Genomic DNA, 18,918 nt, shown 5'->3' with positions numbered 1-18,918 from the left:
AAAGTCTGATATTCGTAAATAATTGACTTGACGTGGTTTGAAATAATTGCAAAAAAGAGCTGAGAAATAAAATTTGATGATTACAACTATTATTACGAAGAAAATCAACGTACAATGATTCGTTGCTTTATCAATTTCAAAATATACAAACCATAAATATGAATTGAACTGCTATAAAGAGAATTGTACATTTTTTACAACCATGTATACACTAATTATCTATAGAATTTAAGTACAAAAAAAATTTATCCTATTTTGTGATAGCATGATTACCAAGTAGTATACATGCCCTATTTTTTATGCTCTAAGTTATAAGCCACAGCTTATAAACTCTTTCACAATAAAACGTATAAACTGGAACGCCTTTTTTACAAAATTAACTTTACTTCTTCATATTAGACAACATGCTTTTTTGTTTTACTTTTTCAAGTTCATTTTTCAAATTTTTAATATTGTAATTTAAATTTCTATAAGATTATACAGCAGATAATATAAGCTAAAATATTCCAATATTGCTAATATTTACACACGCCTTTGAATTATTTATTATTAGATATTAAAGGAACAAATTATTCAATATTGATATTAAAATCGAGAGAACAAAATGTAGATTTTTCTGACTCTTTGACATGCATAATTTAAAACTATAAGATCAGGAATTTTATTTCATAAAATATACCTCATTCTTTAACGCATCCGTGTTTCATTGATTCGGCACGGACAGCCAATATTGCTAATAACAAATAATAGTAGTATCAATAATAATTATTTGTAGAATAAAATATAAATGGGTGCAAGATGCATTGATTTGATGATTATTATCTAATTAAAATATATGATTCAATGCGACATTTGTTTTTAAATGAAATCTTGCAATCATTAGCTGATGTTAAATCATAATACTTTGATTTATCTGGTCATTATTATCGTTCGGAAAAGAGTCTACACACTCTTCTTCTTCACTCGTCTATAAATCTATTTTTATAATTAAATTTAACAATTAACATAAATTAATACGACACGTTTAATCCATGGACATTTGAGCAAATCCAATCAAAGCTTTGTCATCTGGGATTTCATTTACGGCATGTCCTGAGCTCTGAAAAAGAATGAATACAAATTTAGTTCTGTTTAGAAATTTTTACAATTTCTTAAGAAAAAGGTTCTTTTACTGTACCAGAGAAAATGTAACAGTGCGAAGTTGTTCCGTATTGTCAATCAATTTTTGTAAGTTTGCTGCTATTACTACCATGTCTTTTCCATCCACCAAACCAGCACTGACTAATTCTGAAGCAATTCCTTCAGCAGAGTCTTCCCCAATCATATAATCGAATCGTATGTCATTTAGTTCTCGCTTTTGGTTCCTTTGAAACGTATTTATTTAATGTACTCTGGTTGTATAAATAATAATAAAAAATTTAATTTTATAGAAAAAAAATTACTAACCTTAACCTGAGAACAAAATTTAAATTAGGTTTTGTATCAGTATCTTTAACAGGCTGTTGCTGTTGTTGTGGCAGCTGCTGTTGCTGTGATTGTTGAGGTTGCTGCGTTTGTTGTGGCTGCTGTTGCTGCTGCTGTGGTTGCTGCTGTGGTTGTTGCTGCTGTTGCGTATTCTTAGTGGCTTGTACGTTATTTGATCGAGCGCATTCGTCATTTTCGTGAACGTCGTCATCGCTACCACTGTTATCTCTTTCGATGCGATTGATTGGCAGATCTTTATCTTTGCCATCTTCGTTATCACTTACACCTCCACTTTCTTCTTCTGATGACCATACCCATTCACCTGCCACGGTCCGATGAAGACGACCGGAAGTACCAGGTTGACGCTTTGATGCCTGAGAAAATAAACTTATTAGTTATATTTTACTCTTCTGTGCTCGGCATAAAATTTATTTCATACCTTTTGCACCCTAGTTTCTAGACTAGGTCCAGTTGCCACCAAAGTTTGCTGAAGGAATTTTTTATCTTTTGCCTTCTTAAAAAACGGGTGTTTTAACAATTCTGTAGCTGTAGGTCTGCATTCATAGTGAAATGATTTTCAATTATTTGTCATGTTTTATAATATTGATATAATTTAAGAAAAAATTATACCTTTTTGTAGGATCTTTTTGCAAACAATCAACTATCATTTTACGAAATGTTTTTCCGTAAGCTTTGTACTGATCTTTATCATCAGCAGCTGTGTCAAGGGTTGGTGGATCATTTTGCAAAGTAAGCATCAGAACTTTCATAGGTGGGAATTTGTGGTAAGGAGCTGTACCACTTGCCATTTCTATTGCAGTTATACCCAAAGACCAAATATCTGCTTTGAAATCATAACCATGATCCTGTAGTTAAAAATTAATATTCAGCAACTAATTCATAATAAATAGAATACATTTATAGTAAAAAAGATTGATAAACATTCATTTATGATGAGCTCATAAAAAGAAAAATTAATCAATTTTTTTAAGTGATAATTGTTTCATGCTTTGCCACATACACATCGGGCTAATTTTTATAATTTAATAAAAAATGAGTATATTGCAAAGCAAACCATAATCTATAATTGCAATTTACATGCTTATCAAAACATTCAAAGAAATATTCCAATTAAAAAGCCTGTCATGAGAGGCCCATTAACATAAGGATAAATATAAAATGCAGTATTAAAAGCAAGGCTTATTAACTAACAATCACTAATTCTAAATCAATTAAAAATTCATAGCAAATAATAGAAAAAGTTTCAGATTTCTAAAAGTATAATGCAAATTTACTGATAGCCATAAACCATAACCAAGTGATAAATAGCTGAATAGATAATATTTACTTAATTTTTTGAGCAAAAATAGTAACAAAGTAGTAAAAAAAAATTGAAAAAGTATGAAAAAGGCAAAACTAAAAATCTTAAAAACTCGAAACGACATCAATTGCAGGCTTAGAAATTGGAATGTAACTTTCCTCTCTCACCTGCTCCATTACTTCAGGGGCCATCCAACAAGGTGTACCAACAAAAGTGTGTCGAACTTTTTGACGGCTAAGATCACGACCCGTAGCAAGCCAGGCACTAACACCAAAATCAGCTATTTGCACTGTGCCATCATCACCTAGTAAAATATTTCCTGCTTTTATATCTCTGAAAAATCAATTATTTACATTACCATATGTGAAAATAAATTGAATGAAATAGATAAAACATGATATTTTACCTGTGAATCTGACCATTGCTGTGAAAATATTCTAAGCCTTTGAGTACCTCTCGAAGTACAGTTGCAATAGTTGCTTCATCAAAGACACCATGTTTACAATTATTTGTTCTCATTTTATGCTTAATTATATCTAAAAGAGAACCACCCTCGAGTAATCTTAAAACTAACCATAGTTCATCAACTACAACAAATGAAGTATAATATGTTACAACGTTTTCGTGATTGCATGATGACATGGCCTGAATTTCTTTCTGCAATTAAATAATAATTTTTTAATATTTTTAATTATAAATAAATGTAATTTTCAGTTTAATCTCAAATTTAGCAAACCAGTAATTCGTCCATGCTTGTGTTCCATTTTTCTAAATTTATGCGTTTTATAGCACATTTTTCTTGTCTTGGTATACAATAAGCGGCGTGAACAGTTGCAGTAGCTCCAACACCTTTCAAACAAATATAAAAGAAATTAATTTAAAAGTTCATGTAATTTTTTATTAATATTGCTCTTTTTATAATTAAATTGTATCAACATTTTTTAATTTTATAGAAAATATTAAAATTCTAAAAGTTCTAAATGTAGATTATTAAAGAAATTGGATTTCAAAAATTTATGAGTTATAGTTTCTTAAAAGATAGTAGTTTTTAAATAGCCATAAGAACTGAGTTTTTTATAAGTTTATTTGATGATGAGAAATTTTCCCAAACAATATTTAACCTATAACTATAATATAAAAAATTGCAATTGCAAAAATATCTTCAATTAAAAGTTGTTGACCCTATCATCAGAGAAATGTTATACAAACAAGCATAAAAAGAGAAAAAAGGGTTGTTTAGTTCAAAAAGCTGAATTGTAGATGCTAGATTTCAATATAATTTAAACGTGTCATTCTATTTATAGAAGTAAGTGTTGTAATATAATTTATTAGTATTAATCGTGTGATTTCTCGCACACTATAAATATCTAACCTATTTTTTCATGGCGTTAATAATCGAACGAAATATTATATTCAATTAAAAAGGTAGCTATTCATTAAGAAAAATAGTAGAGAAAAAAAGGTAACATCGAGAATCCATGCGAGTTTGTGACTTTGCGAATCAAAAGCACGACAGCAGCGCAAGCTCGGCGATAAACAGACGAATGACAATAAAACCCGAATTCGCTGGAAAGTCATGTTTTTTGACAGAAGTCAATAAGAATTGAGAAATGGATGACTCGTAAACGAGACATGGCTTAGCTGAGTCCGAGACGAGGACGTAGCTAGTCACTGTGCAAGTCGTCGTCGTCAGAAGTCGTAGCAATCGAAAGTTGAGACGAGCTGAAAGTAGATCAGCCCCTAGCTCGTCGCGATTCACGCCGAGGTTTTGTTTACAACCGAGCTAATTGGGGCTCGATCGACAGGCAAATGTTACAAGCAAAAGCAAGATGAGTCGGAAGGGCCGAGTACGTACCGATGACCTCGCGCAGCTCGTAGTCGTCCTTAGAATTCGGCCAGGTGCCCTGTGGAGGCTGTGTTGCGTTGCTGGCTGACGCCATCTTGTCAGACATGCTACTGAAAAATGAGCGCCGGCACTTGGCAGAAGTTTTGCGGCTACTAGCACCACTGCGGGCGGCAGTGTTGTGTTGCTGCTGGTGTTTGCTGCTACTGCTGCTGCTGCTACTGCTGCGGCTGGTTGTGGTGCTGCCGCTGCTAGTGGCGATGCTCGGACTTTTAATACTTGGCGCGCCGACGATCGCTGCTCTGTTGCTCGTCGAGGAAGAACACACGACGACAGCTGTGGTTGCTGCTGTTGTTGTTGTTGCTGCTGCTGCTGCTGACACTAATGAGGTTGCAGCGCCGCTGCCGCTGTTGTCTACGCTCCTCGCGGTCGAATCGTCGCACTCGCCCCAGCTGCTCAGTGCCGTTGATCTGTCGCTCAAGCTCCGCGCGAGTCGTACAACTGTGCTGCCGACGAAGCCGCCGATGATTTTCTAAGTGTGAAAATACATTCATCGCGTTAGACAATCTCACTCGTAGTCAATTGGAAATTAATACGTCTATTCGTTTCAGCTTTGTTTTGGCTGGCAAAGCTCCCAATTAAGATAACAAATAAGATAACAATAAGAGTTCTTTTTAGAATTTATTTTTGAGTAATTAACGTTAATTAAAAAAATTATTTGTACTATATATTATTTCTTGCTCCCTCCAAAAAACTGAGGTTGATTTATACGATTAAATTGATATCTTCATTGAAATTTTGCTACTGTGCATCTGCGACAACTTGAGTTGAGTAAAATGTCAAAGTCTCTTTAAACATGAATTGAACGCACTCGAATTCGATCATGACAGATGTTATGTACCCATACGTTGGCCAGTAGTACGGACAAAATAATAATGACAAAAAGTAAGAAGAAAAGAAAACAGATTACACACGTGCGCTCACGAGAATTATTAGATAATAGTAGGCCGATTGTGTCGCGATCGGCTCGCGATCGATATAAAAATCATCGCTCTCGTCGTATCTCGAGTTCATTGCGTTATTACACGCGTCGTGTACGGTACGCTTATCTGCTCGTGGAGAATAATAAACAGTCGCAGACGCTACTGTACGAATTGCGTCATTCCTCGCTTTTGGACGCATTATCGACATCATACTCATTTCTATGCCCTACGTATGAATAAGTATTTTAAATTTCGATTCGCGCAACTGCACCTGAGTCATTAAACTGGATGCTTCCTGCGTGAGATAATTCTCAAATTATATACACCGATATCATTGCTGAGACTCTCTGGCTAGTTGCGATTTTAGCGCTACAGTTTATTCTTCGTCACCCTTTCATTAGATCGACACGTGCGACTTATGTAAATATTTCGAAAGAATATTTGATACAAGCAAAATCGCGAGTACATATTTAAGAGAAATTCGTAAGCCACGTTACTTTATTGTTCAAAACTATGATTCGATCGGCTGTTTTACGTAGAAACATTTTTCAAGCATAACTAGCTTCTTTGGAATTTCATTCATACATTTTTCTTCGATTAGTCAAACTTTGTTGTTCTAAACTATTTTTTTATTAAATATTTCATAATCCAAAATTAGTTGATTTCAATGTAATTGGTAATTGAAATGATATTAAATTATGTCAATAATACCTCAACCCGCACCATCTAACTAAAAACTATTCGTTGAGATATATCTTGATAGTTACTCTATTATCGTGTTATTTCTAAAACGCAACTTTATTCGAATTTATTTTTAATGAATCTTTCTATCGGTACTTATAAATTAAAGTTACGATGATCAGCAGCTTAAACCCGAGTAGACTAAATATTTGTCGAGTATTTGTTATTTGTTTGTGGCGTATAATTTCCAACGATGATAAGTGATTATGGTAAGGTAAGACATTGTGTATTTTTAAAAATTTAGCAGAAAACGACTCCGAGTCTCTACGCCATGCAGAAGGCATATAGATGTTTTATCTTGGTGCCCTACTCCGGGAACAGAGTATTAATTAAAACGGATGCTAAATATAGAGGATTTTCGTAACGGGAGTCTCGTTACGGGAGCCCGTATATAGACATCAGTCAAATGTTGAAATACACTTGCCAGTTGACAAAAATGTCAGTGGTCTGGATTTTTCCGCCGCAACAGAATAATTTAACACTCCTGTTATATTGGCGTATCGTATCTCTTTCAATTTTTCTTCGATACGACAAATTTTCTCACCTCCAAATTAAACCTAACATATTTTCGTTCAAAAAGATATTTAATTTTTAAGTGAAAATAAATAAAAAGGCATTACGATAGGAGTTCACACCTGCTGTTGTTGTTGTTGTTGCTGCTGCTGCTGCTCGTTACGCTTCCGTCTCGCTGCTGCAATATTATTATCAGCGGCGATTAAGGTGGCCAACGGCGATTTTGCGATATTTTTGAAGGAAATCTGTTGCGTCTGTGGCTTCTGCTGCAGAGTCGGCTCTATTCTGCCGTTAGTGCAACTAGTCGAGTGATCGGCATCGCCATCGACGACTGGACACTGGGCCGACGTGCAGCAGCGATCCGGCGACGACGACGGCGAAGGCGTAGCTTTGACACTCGCGTTCGAGGACCTTCGTGGCCTGAATACACCCTGCGAGCCCGACGGTAAGATGTCCGGAGAGACTTTCCTGATACAGAACAATCGTACTTTATTGTAATTTGTCCAAGAAAAAACAGTGACATGAATGTATCGTGGAGTGAAGGTGGAAAATAGCACCGATTGATCACGCACATCGTTTCTGCGGCTCACAATGGACAACAACCTCGAAGCTCCGATATTGATTTTTTCGCTTTTTTGTTTAATCGAAAAAAAAAAAAAAAAATTAAACCCTAGTCGTCGTCGTGGGCACACAACGTACGCGTGCGAAATCCACCTCGATCGTCACATCGACAGGCTACGCTCCCAACTATCAGCCAATATTTTTTTTCGCACGATATAACTAAGTGACGTGCGAAAAATTCGATTATCAATGATAAGACTGTATAATACGAATTAGACGTCAGATGATACATGGCCACGCACGCACGCCAAAAAACATGTAAATACAAGCTGTGTGCGAGACCGTTCACTCTGAGGCCGATCGTCCCAACTGCTGAATTGAATAATTTATTGCTCACCGCGTATCGCTTTTTTTATATACGCGGTGATTATCTGCTACCCGGCCAAATATCATCGATTCTCGATCTATGCAGCGATTATGTGTAAGCTTGCAGTTGCATCCCACGCGATTTCTTACAAGCGAATCTATTCAAGTTCAAAATGATTTTTTCAACTAAATTGCATAATTTCCACTTTTTTCCATTAATGCGTTATGAGATACATACTAATCAACTAAAACAAATAAATCGACTTATTTTGATATCAAATGTGAATGCGCACCTTAGTTCGTTAGTTAGATTAACGTAAGATAATGAAGCATCATTAAGACTTGGGACGCGTAATTCGGCAGAAACGTCTTGTTCTATCAGTAAATTCATTTATCAAACTCTCATTATCACGATGAGAAAGTATGTTTCATTATTCGTCAAATGCATGATTGAAACGAAACACGCATACTTTTTAAAAATAATAAGAGATGATGATAATTACAAAGAAGAAACGGAGACGCGTGATCAGTAGATTTGGCCGAATTAAAGGGCAAATCAGTACTGATGAAAATGTTATTCGGGGGCCGAAAAGTAACGCGAGAAGATCGCTGACAGCCGTGCTTATATTGATTTAAATTATTATCGAAAAACGGGCGAAGAATGTGCGTACATATAATGCTGGTTTGGTCTGTATATTGCTGCTGCGTCCGTATTATTGATTTTGACATTAGTCGATGAGATATTATTTATGAACGTCTTCAATGGGATCGAAATGATTTACCTTAAACACTTTTACTGTTGAGCAGTTGGTGCATCTTCAACGATTCGTTAAATTACATATATGAGCAATTCTAAAAAAAAACACATTTTTTGAGGTACAATTGCGACAACATTTTTTTCACTTGAAATGCTTACCGACAAAAATTTTGATAGTGAGAAGACGAATAGTCATGCTTTCTCGTAAATAAGGTTACGTACCTAATTTCTAAGTCACTGAAAAATTATCAAAACTCATCTAAAAATGTAACTGACTACTGTATTCGATAAGAAATGTCTTCAGCTTGTCGATAGTGAAATCAGATTTTCCGATACGTTGCATTTTCATCAAGAAAATCGCCATTAAACATGCCGTGCTAAATATCACGAAAAACTCGGTGTTTCTTTTAAAGAATTACTCATATACGCGTATGATTCGTCCATTTACAAGATTACATTCAAGATAGAAAAACAACAAAAGCGACAATAGGGTGCTAAAGCTAGGATAGAGAATTATATGAAGTGAGGGGAATGACGTAAGGTCATTGACCTCGCCGTAGTCGAGGATTATTGGGCCAAGTCAGAGCAAAAAATCAAGACCCGCAATTTGGAACATATGATATAATGGCAAACGTCAAAATTTTGCACTCATTAATTTTACATTATTCTGTTCTATAGGGCCAATTTTCAAAGTCACACTTGATTCTAATAATTTATCGATTGAAGTAAACAAAAGTCATAAAATTTATAAATGCTGATTGGCGAGGGACAACGAGAAGTTGAGCGGTTCGATACTGAGAACGGTACATGAGTTGAAGAAAATAATAATAATTAAATAATACATATTTTGATCGCGTTCCAAAGTTGGAAAAAAATTCACTGCGGATACTTACAGTTTTAATGATTGGAAGAGCAGTTCGCAGCTTCGCGCTTACACACGCCCGAGTGCCAATCTGTCGATTCCAGAGGCCCGATATATATCGTCGACGAAATAATGTAATATGAAAAAGTTGGACGATCGGACACAGCCGTCCTTGTTTGCCGAGAGTACACGAGCTATATCTCGCTTGTGTACATTGTACACAGCTGCCTGCCTGTATAAATTTATATAAACGCGTGTCGAGGCGCGCGCAGTCCACCCAACCCTCCCCGGGTAGCTGGCAGAAGAGGACGACGACGATTTGACGCGCCTCTCGCACGCGTCCGTCTGATTTCTTTCTGCTTTTTTTTTCCTAGTCCTCTCCCTCGGGCGCGAAATGCTCGCGTATATGTACGCCCGGAGCGGCGACAGCAGAAGCGTCAGTGCCGCCGATCGGAGGAGTTTCGTGTGATATTATAAAAAATTGTATCTCTCGACGCGCATGGCTTGTACATACGTATTTTTTGATAAATACACTCGATGTCGCCGGTATCGGCTGCACTGATCGCTTATCCTGTGCGACTGTATCACACTATCCAAGGAGCGCAGCTATTTTTGCACGTGTCAATTTCGGTATATTAGAACTTAAAAAAAAGTGACAGAAGCCAAGCACCAAAAAAGTGCCCGATATTATAACATATTTGATATCCAGTGAAACAAAAGAGAGCGAGAGATTCGTTGATTGTTCCGGCTGTAACACTGCACAATACGTCCTGGGAGCATGTGGAGAACGCACATTATTTTAGTAAGTTTTTTATGACTCACATTTCATATTGATTTTTCGACTTTGTCCAGACAATTCGATGGAGCGATTCCAAAGAGACGGAGTGATTAAAAAATTGGGTTTTTTTGAGGATCGTTATTTATAACGTTAAATGATTTAAATTTTTTCCTATCGCTTGATTTCAGGTGCGAATAAAATCTTATTGAACGTGTGCATTTATAACTATGAGTATTCAAATAGTATATTTTAACACTCCATGCGTAAAGCAGGGTTTTTCTAACCTTTCAGTGGCACAAAAAGCACGTTTTACGCACGAAAACTTTGTAAAATATAGTATGCAACCCTCACTGCACTACGTACGGGCGAAAACAACTCCTGGATCGAGTCGAGTCATCTTCTTAGCGCACTTGTTGCATAATATACTATTCTTTTCTGAAATTTTAAATCGTAAAAGTACACCTGGTGATTTCAATACATTTTATTAAATGTTGAAAAAAATACTAACTCACTTTAAATTATTTGAAAAAATTGGTCAAACCGCGAATCGTTCAATTATTTACACGAATCTTTGATAATAGACCAACAAAAAAATCAAACAATTTGATGGAGCAAAAAGAAAAGGATAAATAATCCAGCTCTGTTGAAGTTTGTAAAAACGTGCAAGACACAGACGGCGGTAGTGCTATTTTTACATCAAATTACTTAATTGAATAATAATTTTAGCGGATCGAGGCGCCGAGAATCGAGAATTGTTAACGAGCCTTCATCACGACGATCGCGTTGTACAACGACTCCGCAAAGATGTCCATTAAAAAACGTTTATTTCTGTTATTTTTAAGCTCAATCAATTGTTTATTCATTTCCGCGGCGGTGGCGACGACACGTGCCCAATTGTCATGTAGTCGCATAAATTCGAATAGCAGCGCAGAAACCGTAAAGTACAACGCAATATCGAATCAAGCAAAATCAATTATATTATACGTACGTATATAGGAAATTATGCGTCCGCAATATCGCTCTCGCTCTGCGGGAAGAACAATAATCGACTATAATATAGAGAGTCAAGGCACAAGAGGCTGCCTGCGGCAGCAGTAAATTACGACGAAATTCTCAAGGTGCTGGCGAAAAATTGTATACCGATCTAATGTGTGTATAGGCGCGCGCGCGCGCGCGCAGAAAAGCAGCAGCAGCGGCGGCCACGTGCATGCAGCAGTGCGCGAGCTTAATAGCGATGCTGGTCTCTCGCTTATAGAGTCGCGACTCGAGTGCACTGGCGGAGCGCAGCGAGACTAATTATCGGTGCTGTATTAAGTCGCTCGCTCGAGCTTATAACGACTCGCGAGAGTCGTTATCTCGAAAGCCGCCTTTGAACTTGCCTGCTCACGCATAATGGCCATACACGCCTCTACTTGGCTATATATGCGGATGCTCCAAAACTCGTCGTCTGTGTATGCATATAGCGGCGCCGTAAATGCGCCGCGTATTATGTGTGTACCTTGCCGAACGTATATATTGCCTAATAGAAATATGTGCCTATTATCGCAGCCGCACGTCCGTCCATCCGCGTATGTGTTCGAGTGTGTGTGTGTAATGCGCTCGTAAACGCGAGAGCTGCCTCATATGCCGTGTGTGCCATGCCTATACACTTGGTGTATTGGCGCGCGACCTCGGAAGTCGGAAATTAATGCAAGGTCGCATTTACATGTAACGCATAGCGGCATAGATACGAGCCTGTAGCACGCGCGAAAAGCCGAGAGAAGCAGAGATCTGCTATTATTCGCGGATCGATCGATCGTTTCGGCTCTTTCCTCTCGTTGACCCGATAGGCGCTTCTAATCTAAATCGCTCCATCTATTTTTATGGTTTATTCTATCGACGAGTTGACGCACGCGACGCTGCTGCAGCTTGACACATTTTTCTAAGCGACGTTTCATATCAACTTTATGCAGAGTCCAAATTTTTTAAATTAATCATTGAACGCCCATCGCGAACGTGTCTATTAGAAGTTTCACTACCGCACACGTGTTTTTGAATAAGGCAATACAATGGCCGCCACGTAGTGTATCGTGATTTACGATCTTATATTGATTTGGGGGAGTGTCTATTCAATTCTCCATTGTGGCTTTTTCCATCTCATTATGCGAATGACCGATTCTTCCAAAGAAAAGACGTTACACATCAAAAAATCTTACATCCAAATTTTTAACTTCAAAAGTAAATGCAGTTTTTTTTCTTTCTCCAACGACTCCTACGTTGCGCAAAAAAACGAAGATTATTCGTCACAAACGCGATTCCTTGAAACTATCAAATCAATTCCAAATACTTATACGTAATTTAAATGAAAGAAGTCGGATTAAAATGTGCTCGCGATCCTCGCGAGAGCGTGACGTATTTCTTCGCTTTGTATTGTATACTTCGGTCGCGAGTCGCGACTTAAATCACGAAGCATTTAGAGGATAAATGTCCTATTCTTTTGTGAAAAAATTGAATCTGTAATGAGGCAATAATTGCGACGTTTGAGTTCAACAAAACAGTCCAAAACTTCAAAGCCCAGTTCAATACCAAACAAATGCTGATCATTGACTTCTTTTATACATGTTATTATTGCGTTAGGATTGTATCATACTCGATAGTTTTCACGTCCATTTGGCATACTTTAGATACATTCATTTGTGTATTTGCTTAATGTTTTGCACTAAAATTAGAGTTGCATATGTTATATTAAATATTTGAAAACCAAAAAAAAGACGTATAAACAAAGAACAGGTGTTTGCTTCGGCGCGCTAGATTAAATGAGAATTTCGATAACGTAGAGCGCGTACGTCATTCGCGAGTATGAGAAAGAGATATTATAAATATTTTTTTCAACTCATTCATGTAAACAACGGGGTTCGTTTTATTTCCGTAAAAATCGAGCGACGTTGTAAAACACGCGCACTAAATTATTTCTCGCTCAAATGATTTCTAAACAACTTATTGTATAATTACCTGTTTCGCCCGAGTACTCGGGATGTGAAAAATCGGCTGTCTTGGAAGCGCAATTGCTGCTGCTCATCTTCTTTGTTGCTTGGCCGAGCCGTCTGCTGTTGGTATCGTAATGCTTCTTCTGCTGACCTGTAAATTTACAATGCACAGATGTAAGTGTCGTTGCCAATATTGCAGGATCGCTTCTGAAACGAAAATATTATTATAAATAAGTATATCTGTAAAAAAATTGCACACTTTTTTACAAGAAAAATTAATTTAATCTCGTCGCTGATCCGATGCACGCCATTTATCAGCTTAAAGTGACTTAATTAATAGCCTTCTAGCATAAACAAGAATTGAGATAGCATAAAGTATAATACAATTAAAGGGATCGAAGCTTGAACGACCCCATCAACGATCCCTTAGTGAAAAAAACTGATTCGGAAATGACGTAGAAAAGACTGCTTGCTAAATTTAGATAATGTTACGTACACACAGGAGTAAAAGCGGCGTAAGGACAATTTTCGTCACGTTGCGATAAAAATACATTTAATCGTCATGTGTCGTCTGATTAGCAAGTCAAATTTAGCAAAGACGTCATTTGACACGAAAAATGTATAAATGTTATTCGAGAGTTCATTGAATGCATTGGAACTTAATTTGCCCTAATTTTCTTCTGTCCAAGTGCTATAGAAATATGCTAAAGTAAAATGCATGTAGAAGAAATTAAGTTTTATAATATTGTTTCATCATACATGATTGAAAAATAAATGTTATTTAGAGAAACTTCATGGTAAACCTTACAGTTTTTGTTCAATCTAACTAAAATAATCTTTTGAATTGAATTTTTTTTATCAAGGGCTCGGCCCAAATATTAATGATTTTATAAATTATTTGGTTTTGAATCATTAATCAATGCAACCATAAGCTATATTCGAAAAAATGTGAAATTTTTCATCAATTAACACATTTGATTTTTAATCCTGCAACAATTGCATTTTATTTTTACTCTTTACGAATTATTCAAGCTTAATAAAATACATGTGAAATATATTGGAAGAAAATCATTTGTTCGGAAAAGGTATCATAATCTTGATTTTACGATTCAGATGAGTTATTGATACATTATTTTACTTTAAAGTAAGTTAACTTCTGCATAACTCATAACTTTTTATTTTTTTAAAATGTGTTCAATTTTGAAAATCAATTCTCTTATATAATTCACATATTGAGATTCTTTAGAACCGGTGATATTTTATTTTTAATAATTTTTAATTTCGGTAATGTTGCAAAAAAATAATAAAGTTAAAGCTAATTCAATCTATATAATACATATCAATATTAATAAGAAATCAAAAGAAAAAAAAATTTTATGAACATTTGACTAAATCGAATAATGTTTATTTATATAAATGAAATATAATTAATTTCAAATTAATTGAAAATGACTGAAAAATAAATTTAACCGCATCTAGAAAGTACTTATATATTATCACAACATAAAGCAGGTTGACTTCTGGATTACGTAAATATCATGCAATTTATTGTAATTTTCCATACACACTGGTTTTAGATTACGAAGTAAGAGACAACGCAAACGATCAAGCATCGAGGGTTATTACTCATTTCGCATTCGAAGTACGTACTAGTGTCTCGTGAAAATCACTGCGCTCATTGGACCTGTCGCTTAGAATTAATTAGCAATTTTCATTCGGCTAAATTTTCGTTCCAGCCTTTACCTTTTATCGGAAAATGTGTGAGCTTAATTACGAGTGCATTATGCTCTTGACATTTGTGCGCCAGCTTCGTCCCAAGGCTATTGTAATTGATGACTATATGGGCGTTTAAATACAAATTATAAGCGCTAATGTGCTCTCGCTCTCTCTTTGCCTCCGACCTCACTTCCCCCTTTATCACTTGTTTCTATTGAACATGTGTACTTAATTTTTTTTTTTTTTTTTTTANTACCTTATTTTTTTTTTTTTTTTTTTATTGACTGATATCAGTATGAAGAGGAAATAAATTAAAATATCATGAAGGGAGGTTCTAAAAATACATGTTTAACAATTTAAATATTTCATCCTTTCCGATTTTCACTAATTTATAAACGATGATGATTTTTGTATATACTTTAAAACATTTTGATTTTTCGATATTTATTTCAAATATGTTCACTTACAAATGTATCATAGTAAAATATGGCATGTTTGAGGGTATTAATTTTTGCATTGCAATGGTTCATTGTCCAAAACAGATCGTAGCATTATCAATCAATGCAGTAGAAATAAAAACATTCGATATATTAATCGAAAATTTCGATGGAAATAAAGTAGGTCGGGGGCCCAGTCGAGTTAATCCTTCGTAATAATAAAAATGACTCTCGCGTATATAGTACGTAGCACGGCAGAAAAAATTACGGCCTATTAGGTATCTGACTCGGTCCGAGCAAAGCTTAATCTTTGTATTGTGCCCGTAGCTCGCGTTCCTACACACATATCGTACACGATATATCGTAATCTTTCGATTTTGACGCGAGCTTCGGCATTCCTTTGATAAGTATATAGGTACCAAACTTTGACATATTTCGTAACGGACTGGATCGTTAATAAATTTGTCAAAACAGGTAGTAGCGTGAAAACAAAAATAAGGCAAAAACGACTCGATCTGGTATGAGAATTAATGATTCGAGGTTCGACACAATACTACTTGGATATAAGTATATTTGATTTAATTGGGAAAACCAGTATAAGCCACATATATTACACAGTCGCACATATACTGCACTCGTCCAGAGTAATATAAATTGTTGGAGCGTGACCGAGCTTTCAGTACAGTTTATACATTTTAGACCGACAATTAGAGGCAAATCTTTTTTTTTTTTTTAATGTCATTCTCTGGATGGGAGCTTTGATTTACTCCTCGTTCGTCAAGTCTGTACGTCAAGCTGTACGAACGATCGACAATTGTAAAAATATCTTCGGCTCGAGTCGGTCGTTGCGATGGATTAAAATTGTGCAGAACCAACCTGTGCGGCAGCTGAGGATTCGCCGTGAGATTCTCGTCGGTGTAAAAATCGGCAGCCATGATGGTGTTGCGAGTCTTGGTCGCGCCACCACTGGAACCACTGATTTCCCCGCTCCCTTGCGCACTCGCCGCGAATCCTTGCATATATCGAGCTTAAATGTGTACTTGCACTAGAGCGGCTTAACTATCGACATAACTACACTGTCATTCGCACTCTCATATTTTTGGGGCTATTTTACGTATATATAAAAATTTTGCGGCTACGTGATGTATAATCGCTGGCTTATTGCGCTCGTATACGAACGTCCTGTGTATCGAGTCCGTTTGCAACGTCGAGCGGTCAGTAGAAGTAGCAGCAGCAGCAGCAGTAGCAGCGGCGAGCGGAAATGTCGATCCATGATTGCGACCTTGTTGACGTCGTCGTCGTCGTCGTAGTCGTAGTCGTTACAGGCGGCGGCGACGGTGGCTGTGGCTGCGGTGAACTTCTTATTGACCATCTCCCGGCGCACATTATAGATATATTGTACGAGCGGCACAATCACAAGTCGTTTTTTTTTTAAATATTATTATAATCAACTAGTGGGAAGTCGCGGCCAATCGGATCAATTTGTGTTTACATTTTTATAATTTTGCTTCGGACGATCGCGACGAGCATCGCTCTCGATTTTGACACTCGGCGTGGTTTGGCGCGCACTGCGAATCACTCGCGAGCTTTTGGAAAACTCGCGTATATATCTCGACGCGGATGCCGCGTCCCATCCGTTTCGGAAATGGCATATAAGTCGAGTCGCGTCGCACTCCGGGGACGATCGTACGACACGGGGACCATGAATCGCGATCGCCACACAGACAGTATAAAGCTCTCGCAGCTATATGTATATAATGAAAATAGCAGCTATACGCAGCTGCAGGCGGAGTGCGGAGCAGCCACTGCTGGCCGGCCGTTAATTGAATAAACGGTGACGAGCTGCAGCTCTCGAGTTCTGCCGCACGTACATGAGTACTCCAGTCTATATAACGCGCGTCTCGCTGCTGTATAAGCGGCTCTAGCAGCGACTCGTGTACGTCTTATATATACTTGCACCCACACATGCCGATCACGCTGCCGATCATTGTATTGTATTGTCAACTACGTACGCTGCGCCTGCGTGTGTAACTCGCGCACACATTGACGCGTAAATGTCCGAGCTGTTAGCCGAGCTGACAAATGATGCGTAATGACAGATTCTAATAAGTAATTTATGTACTACTATGTGCACCTCGAGCACGTCCAACCGAGGCAACGTAGCGCGAGAGAAAGCAAATTACCGGCCGATATCCATGTTGCGGATCTACTAAATTTATCGCATAAGCATTCAATGAAGCTTTTATACTTTTTATGGATTTCATTTTCAAAAAAATATGCTACATTAATCTGAAGATCCATTTCAATATGCATACGAATAAATTGAACTTTTGTCGCTTGCAGATTGTCGAGCTGCTGCTTTTAAATTGGCTATCGTTCGTGTCGCCAGGCAGGCATCCGACCTGGTTGCAGGAGACCGATCGAAATCAAAGGCTGGACGATTACGCGTCCGCCGCCGCTGCAGCCGAGGACGTCCGCGATTTCGAGCCCTTCAGGCGCAACTTGGCCTTCCATCATCTGAGCGAAGACATCGCCGAGGAGGAGGACAACGACGACAACGACAATTACGATGTCGCTGCGTTCGACGAGCTGGCTCGAGCCGGCCCTGCCCAGAGCCTCGAGCCGACCGAGACATTCAGCAGGAGCGATCGCAGCCTCCTGCCTGTACGTGGCAAAATCGCATATAGCCCTCCGAGGACTCGAATCCTAACTTTTCCCTTAAATCGCAATAATTTTCACGTTGCAGGAGTATCGCGGTTTGTGCGAGTCAGTGACGCGCAAAGTGGACTTGAAGAGCGATCCGAATTACGAGTACCAGCCGTCCCACTATCACGAGGTCTTTTGCAAAAGCTACACCCTGGCGAGCGACGAGCCGCAGAAGCGCGTCTCTGCGCCGTCCAAACAGGTATCCCACTCATCGTCCGCAGCGGATCATGCATCGGCCTTCTTTCGATAACTTGATTTTTTTCTCTCTTTCTGTTGTTGCGCGCCGCAGAAATGCGCCCACCCGAGCTTCCACTGCGTGCAACGAAGCCGGACGCTGTTCATGCTGCGCCGCCGATGGGACGACGCCGAGTGCTGGGAGCCGGCCACCAAAGTCATCGCCAGTGGATGCGAGTGCATGTGGCCCGTCTCGAGCCTCGGTGACATCAAGCTCCACTACTGATTGCGACGTCGCCCGACTCTCATCGGCCACAAATATAACAATGTTACCATATTATATAAAAGCTTTTCTTTCAATTTTACCTCTGTACAAGCCTGTTGAAAATACAATTTTTACATTACCTCTTGTCGCTGCACAGCCACGGTTTGCCAGATTTTCATGATCAATCATCTAATTTCTCGAATATTTATTTATTGCGATCGCTCTCGTGTCAATAAATCTTGCTTGAGTTGTTTTTTTTTTCTAATCTCCATAAGTTACAAAAACCACGGTACGATTTAACTATAATCAAGGAAAGTGAAACAAGCTTCTATTCTAAGCGTGGCTCATTATTGCGATTTTTTTTGTAGCCTTTTCTTGAAAAATTTCCCACGTGAAAAATAGTTGAAATGTTTAAATAATTTTGAATTTTTTCGAAAAAAACAAAAAAGTAGTCAAAGGAAACGC

General features: G+C 37.7%; 2 protein-coding genes across 2 annotated transcripts; one reads left to right on the top strand and one right to left on the bottom strand.

Annotated features, from left to right (window-relative positions):
- Window positions 1-67: 67 nt before the first annotated feature.
- LOC106655251 (serine/threonine-protein kinase OSR1) lies at window positions 68-16,337 on the bottom strand. Its single transcript, XM_014375557.2, has 12 exons — window positions 16,185-16,337; window positions 13,181-13,306; window positions 6,988-7,333; window positions 4,641-5,160; window positions 3,522-3,634; window positions 3,192-3,442; window positions 2,953-3,118; window positions 2,095-2,330; window positions 1,904-2,018; window positions 1,447-1,838; window positions 1,178-1,364; window positions 68-1,099 (listed from the first exon to the last, which is right to left on the bottom strand). The coding sequence occupies exons 1-12, from the start codon at window positions 16,325-16,327 to the stop codon at window positions 1,025-1,027; spliced, it is 2,670 nt and encodes an 889-aa protein (XP_014231043.1). The 5' UTR covers window positions 16,328-16,337; the 3' UTR covers window positions 68-1,024.
- On the top strand, window positions 9,884-18,770 carry LOC106655252. The gene is made up of 4 exons (XM_014375558.2): window positions 9,884-10,213; window positions 17,652-17,972; window positions 18,055-18,213; window positions 18,304-18,770. The coding sequence occupies exons 1-4, from the start codon at window positions 10,190-10,192 to the stop codon at window positions 18,472-18,474; spliced, it is 675 nt and encodes a 224-aa protein (XP_014231044.1). The 5' UTR covers window positions 9,884-10,189; the 3' UTR covers window positions 18,475-18,770.
- Window positions 18,771-18,918: the final 148 nt, after the last annotated feature.

The sequence above is a fragment of the Trichogramma pretiosum genome, unplaced genomic scaffold (assembly GCF_000599845.2).
Source record: "Trichogramma pretiosum strain Unisexual culture from Peru unplaced genomic scaffold, Tpre_2.0 scaffold2, whole genome shotgun sequence".
In the NCBI taxonomy this organism is placed as follows: domain Eukaryota; kingdom Metazoa; phylum Arthropoda; class Insecta; order Hymenoptera; family Trichogrammatidae; genus Trichogramma; species Trichogramma pretiosum.
This window is presented reverse-complemented; position numbering and strand designations above follow the sequence as displayed.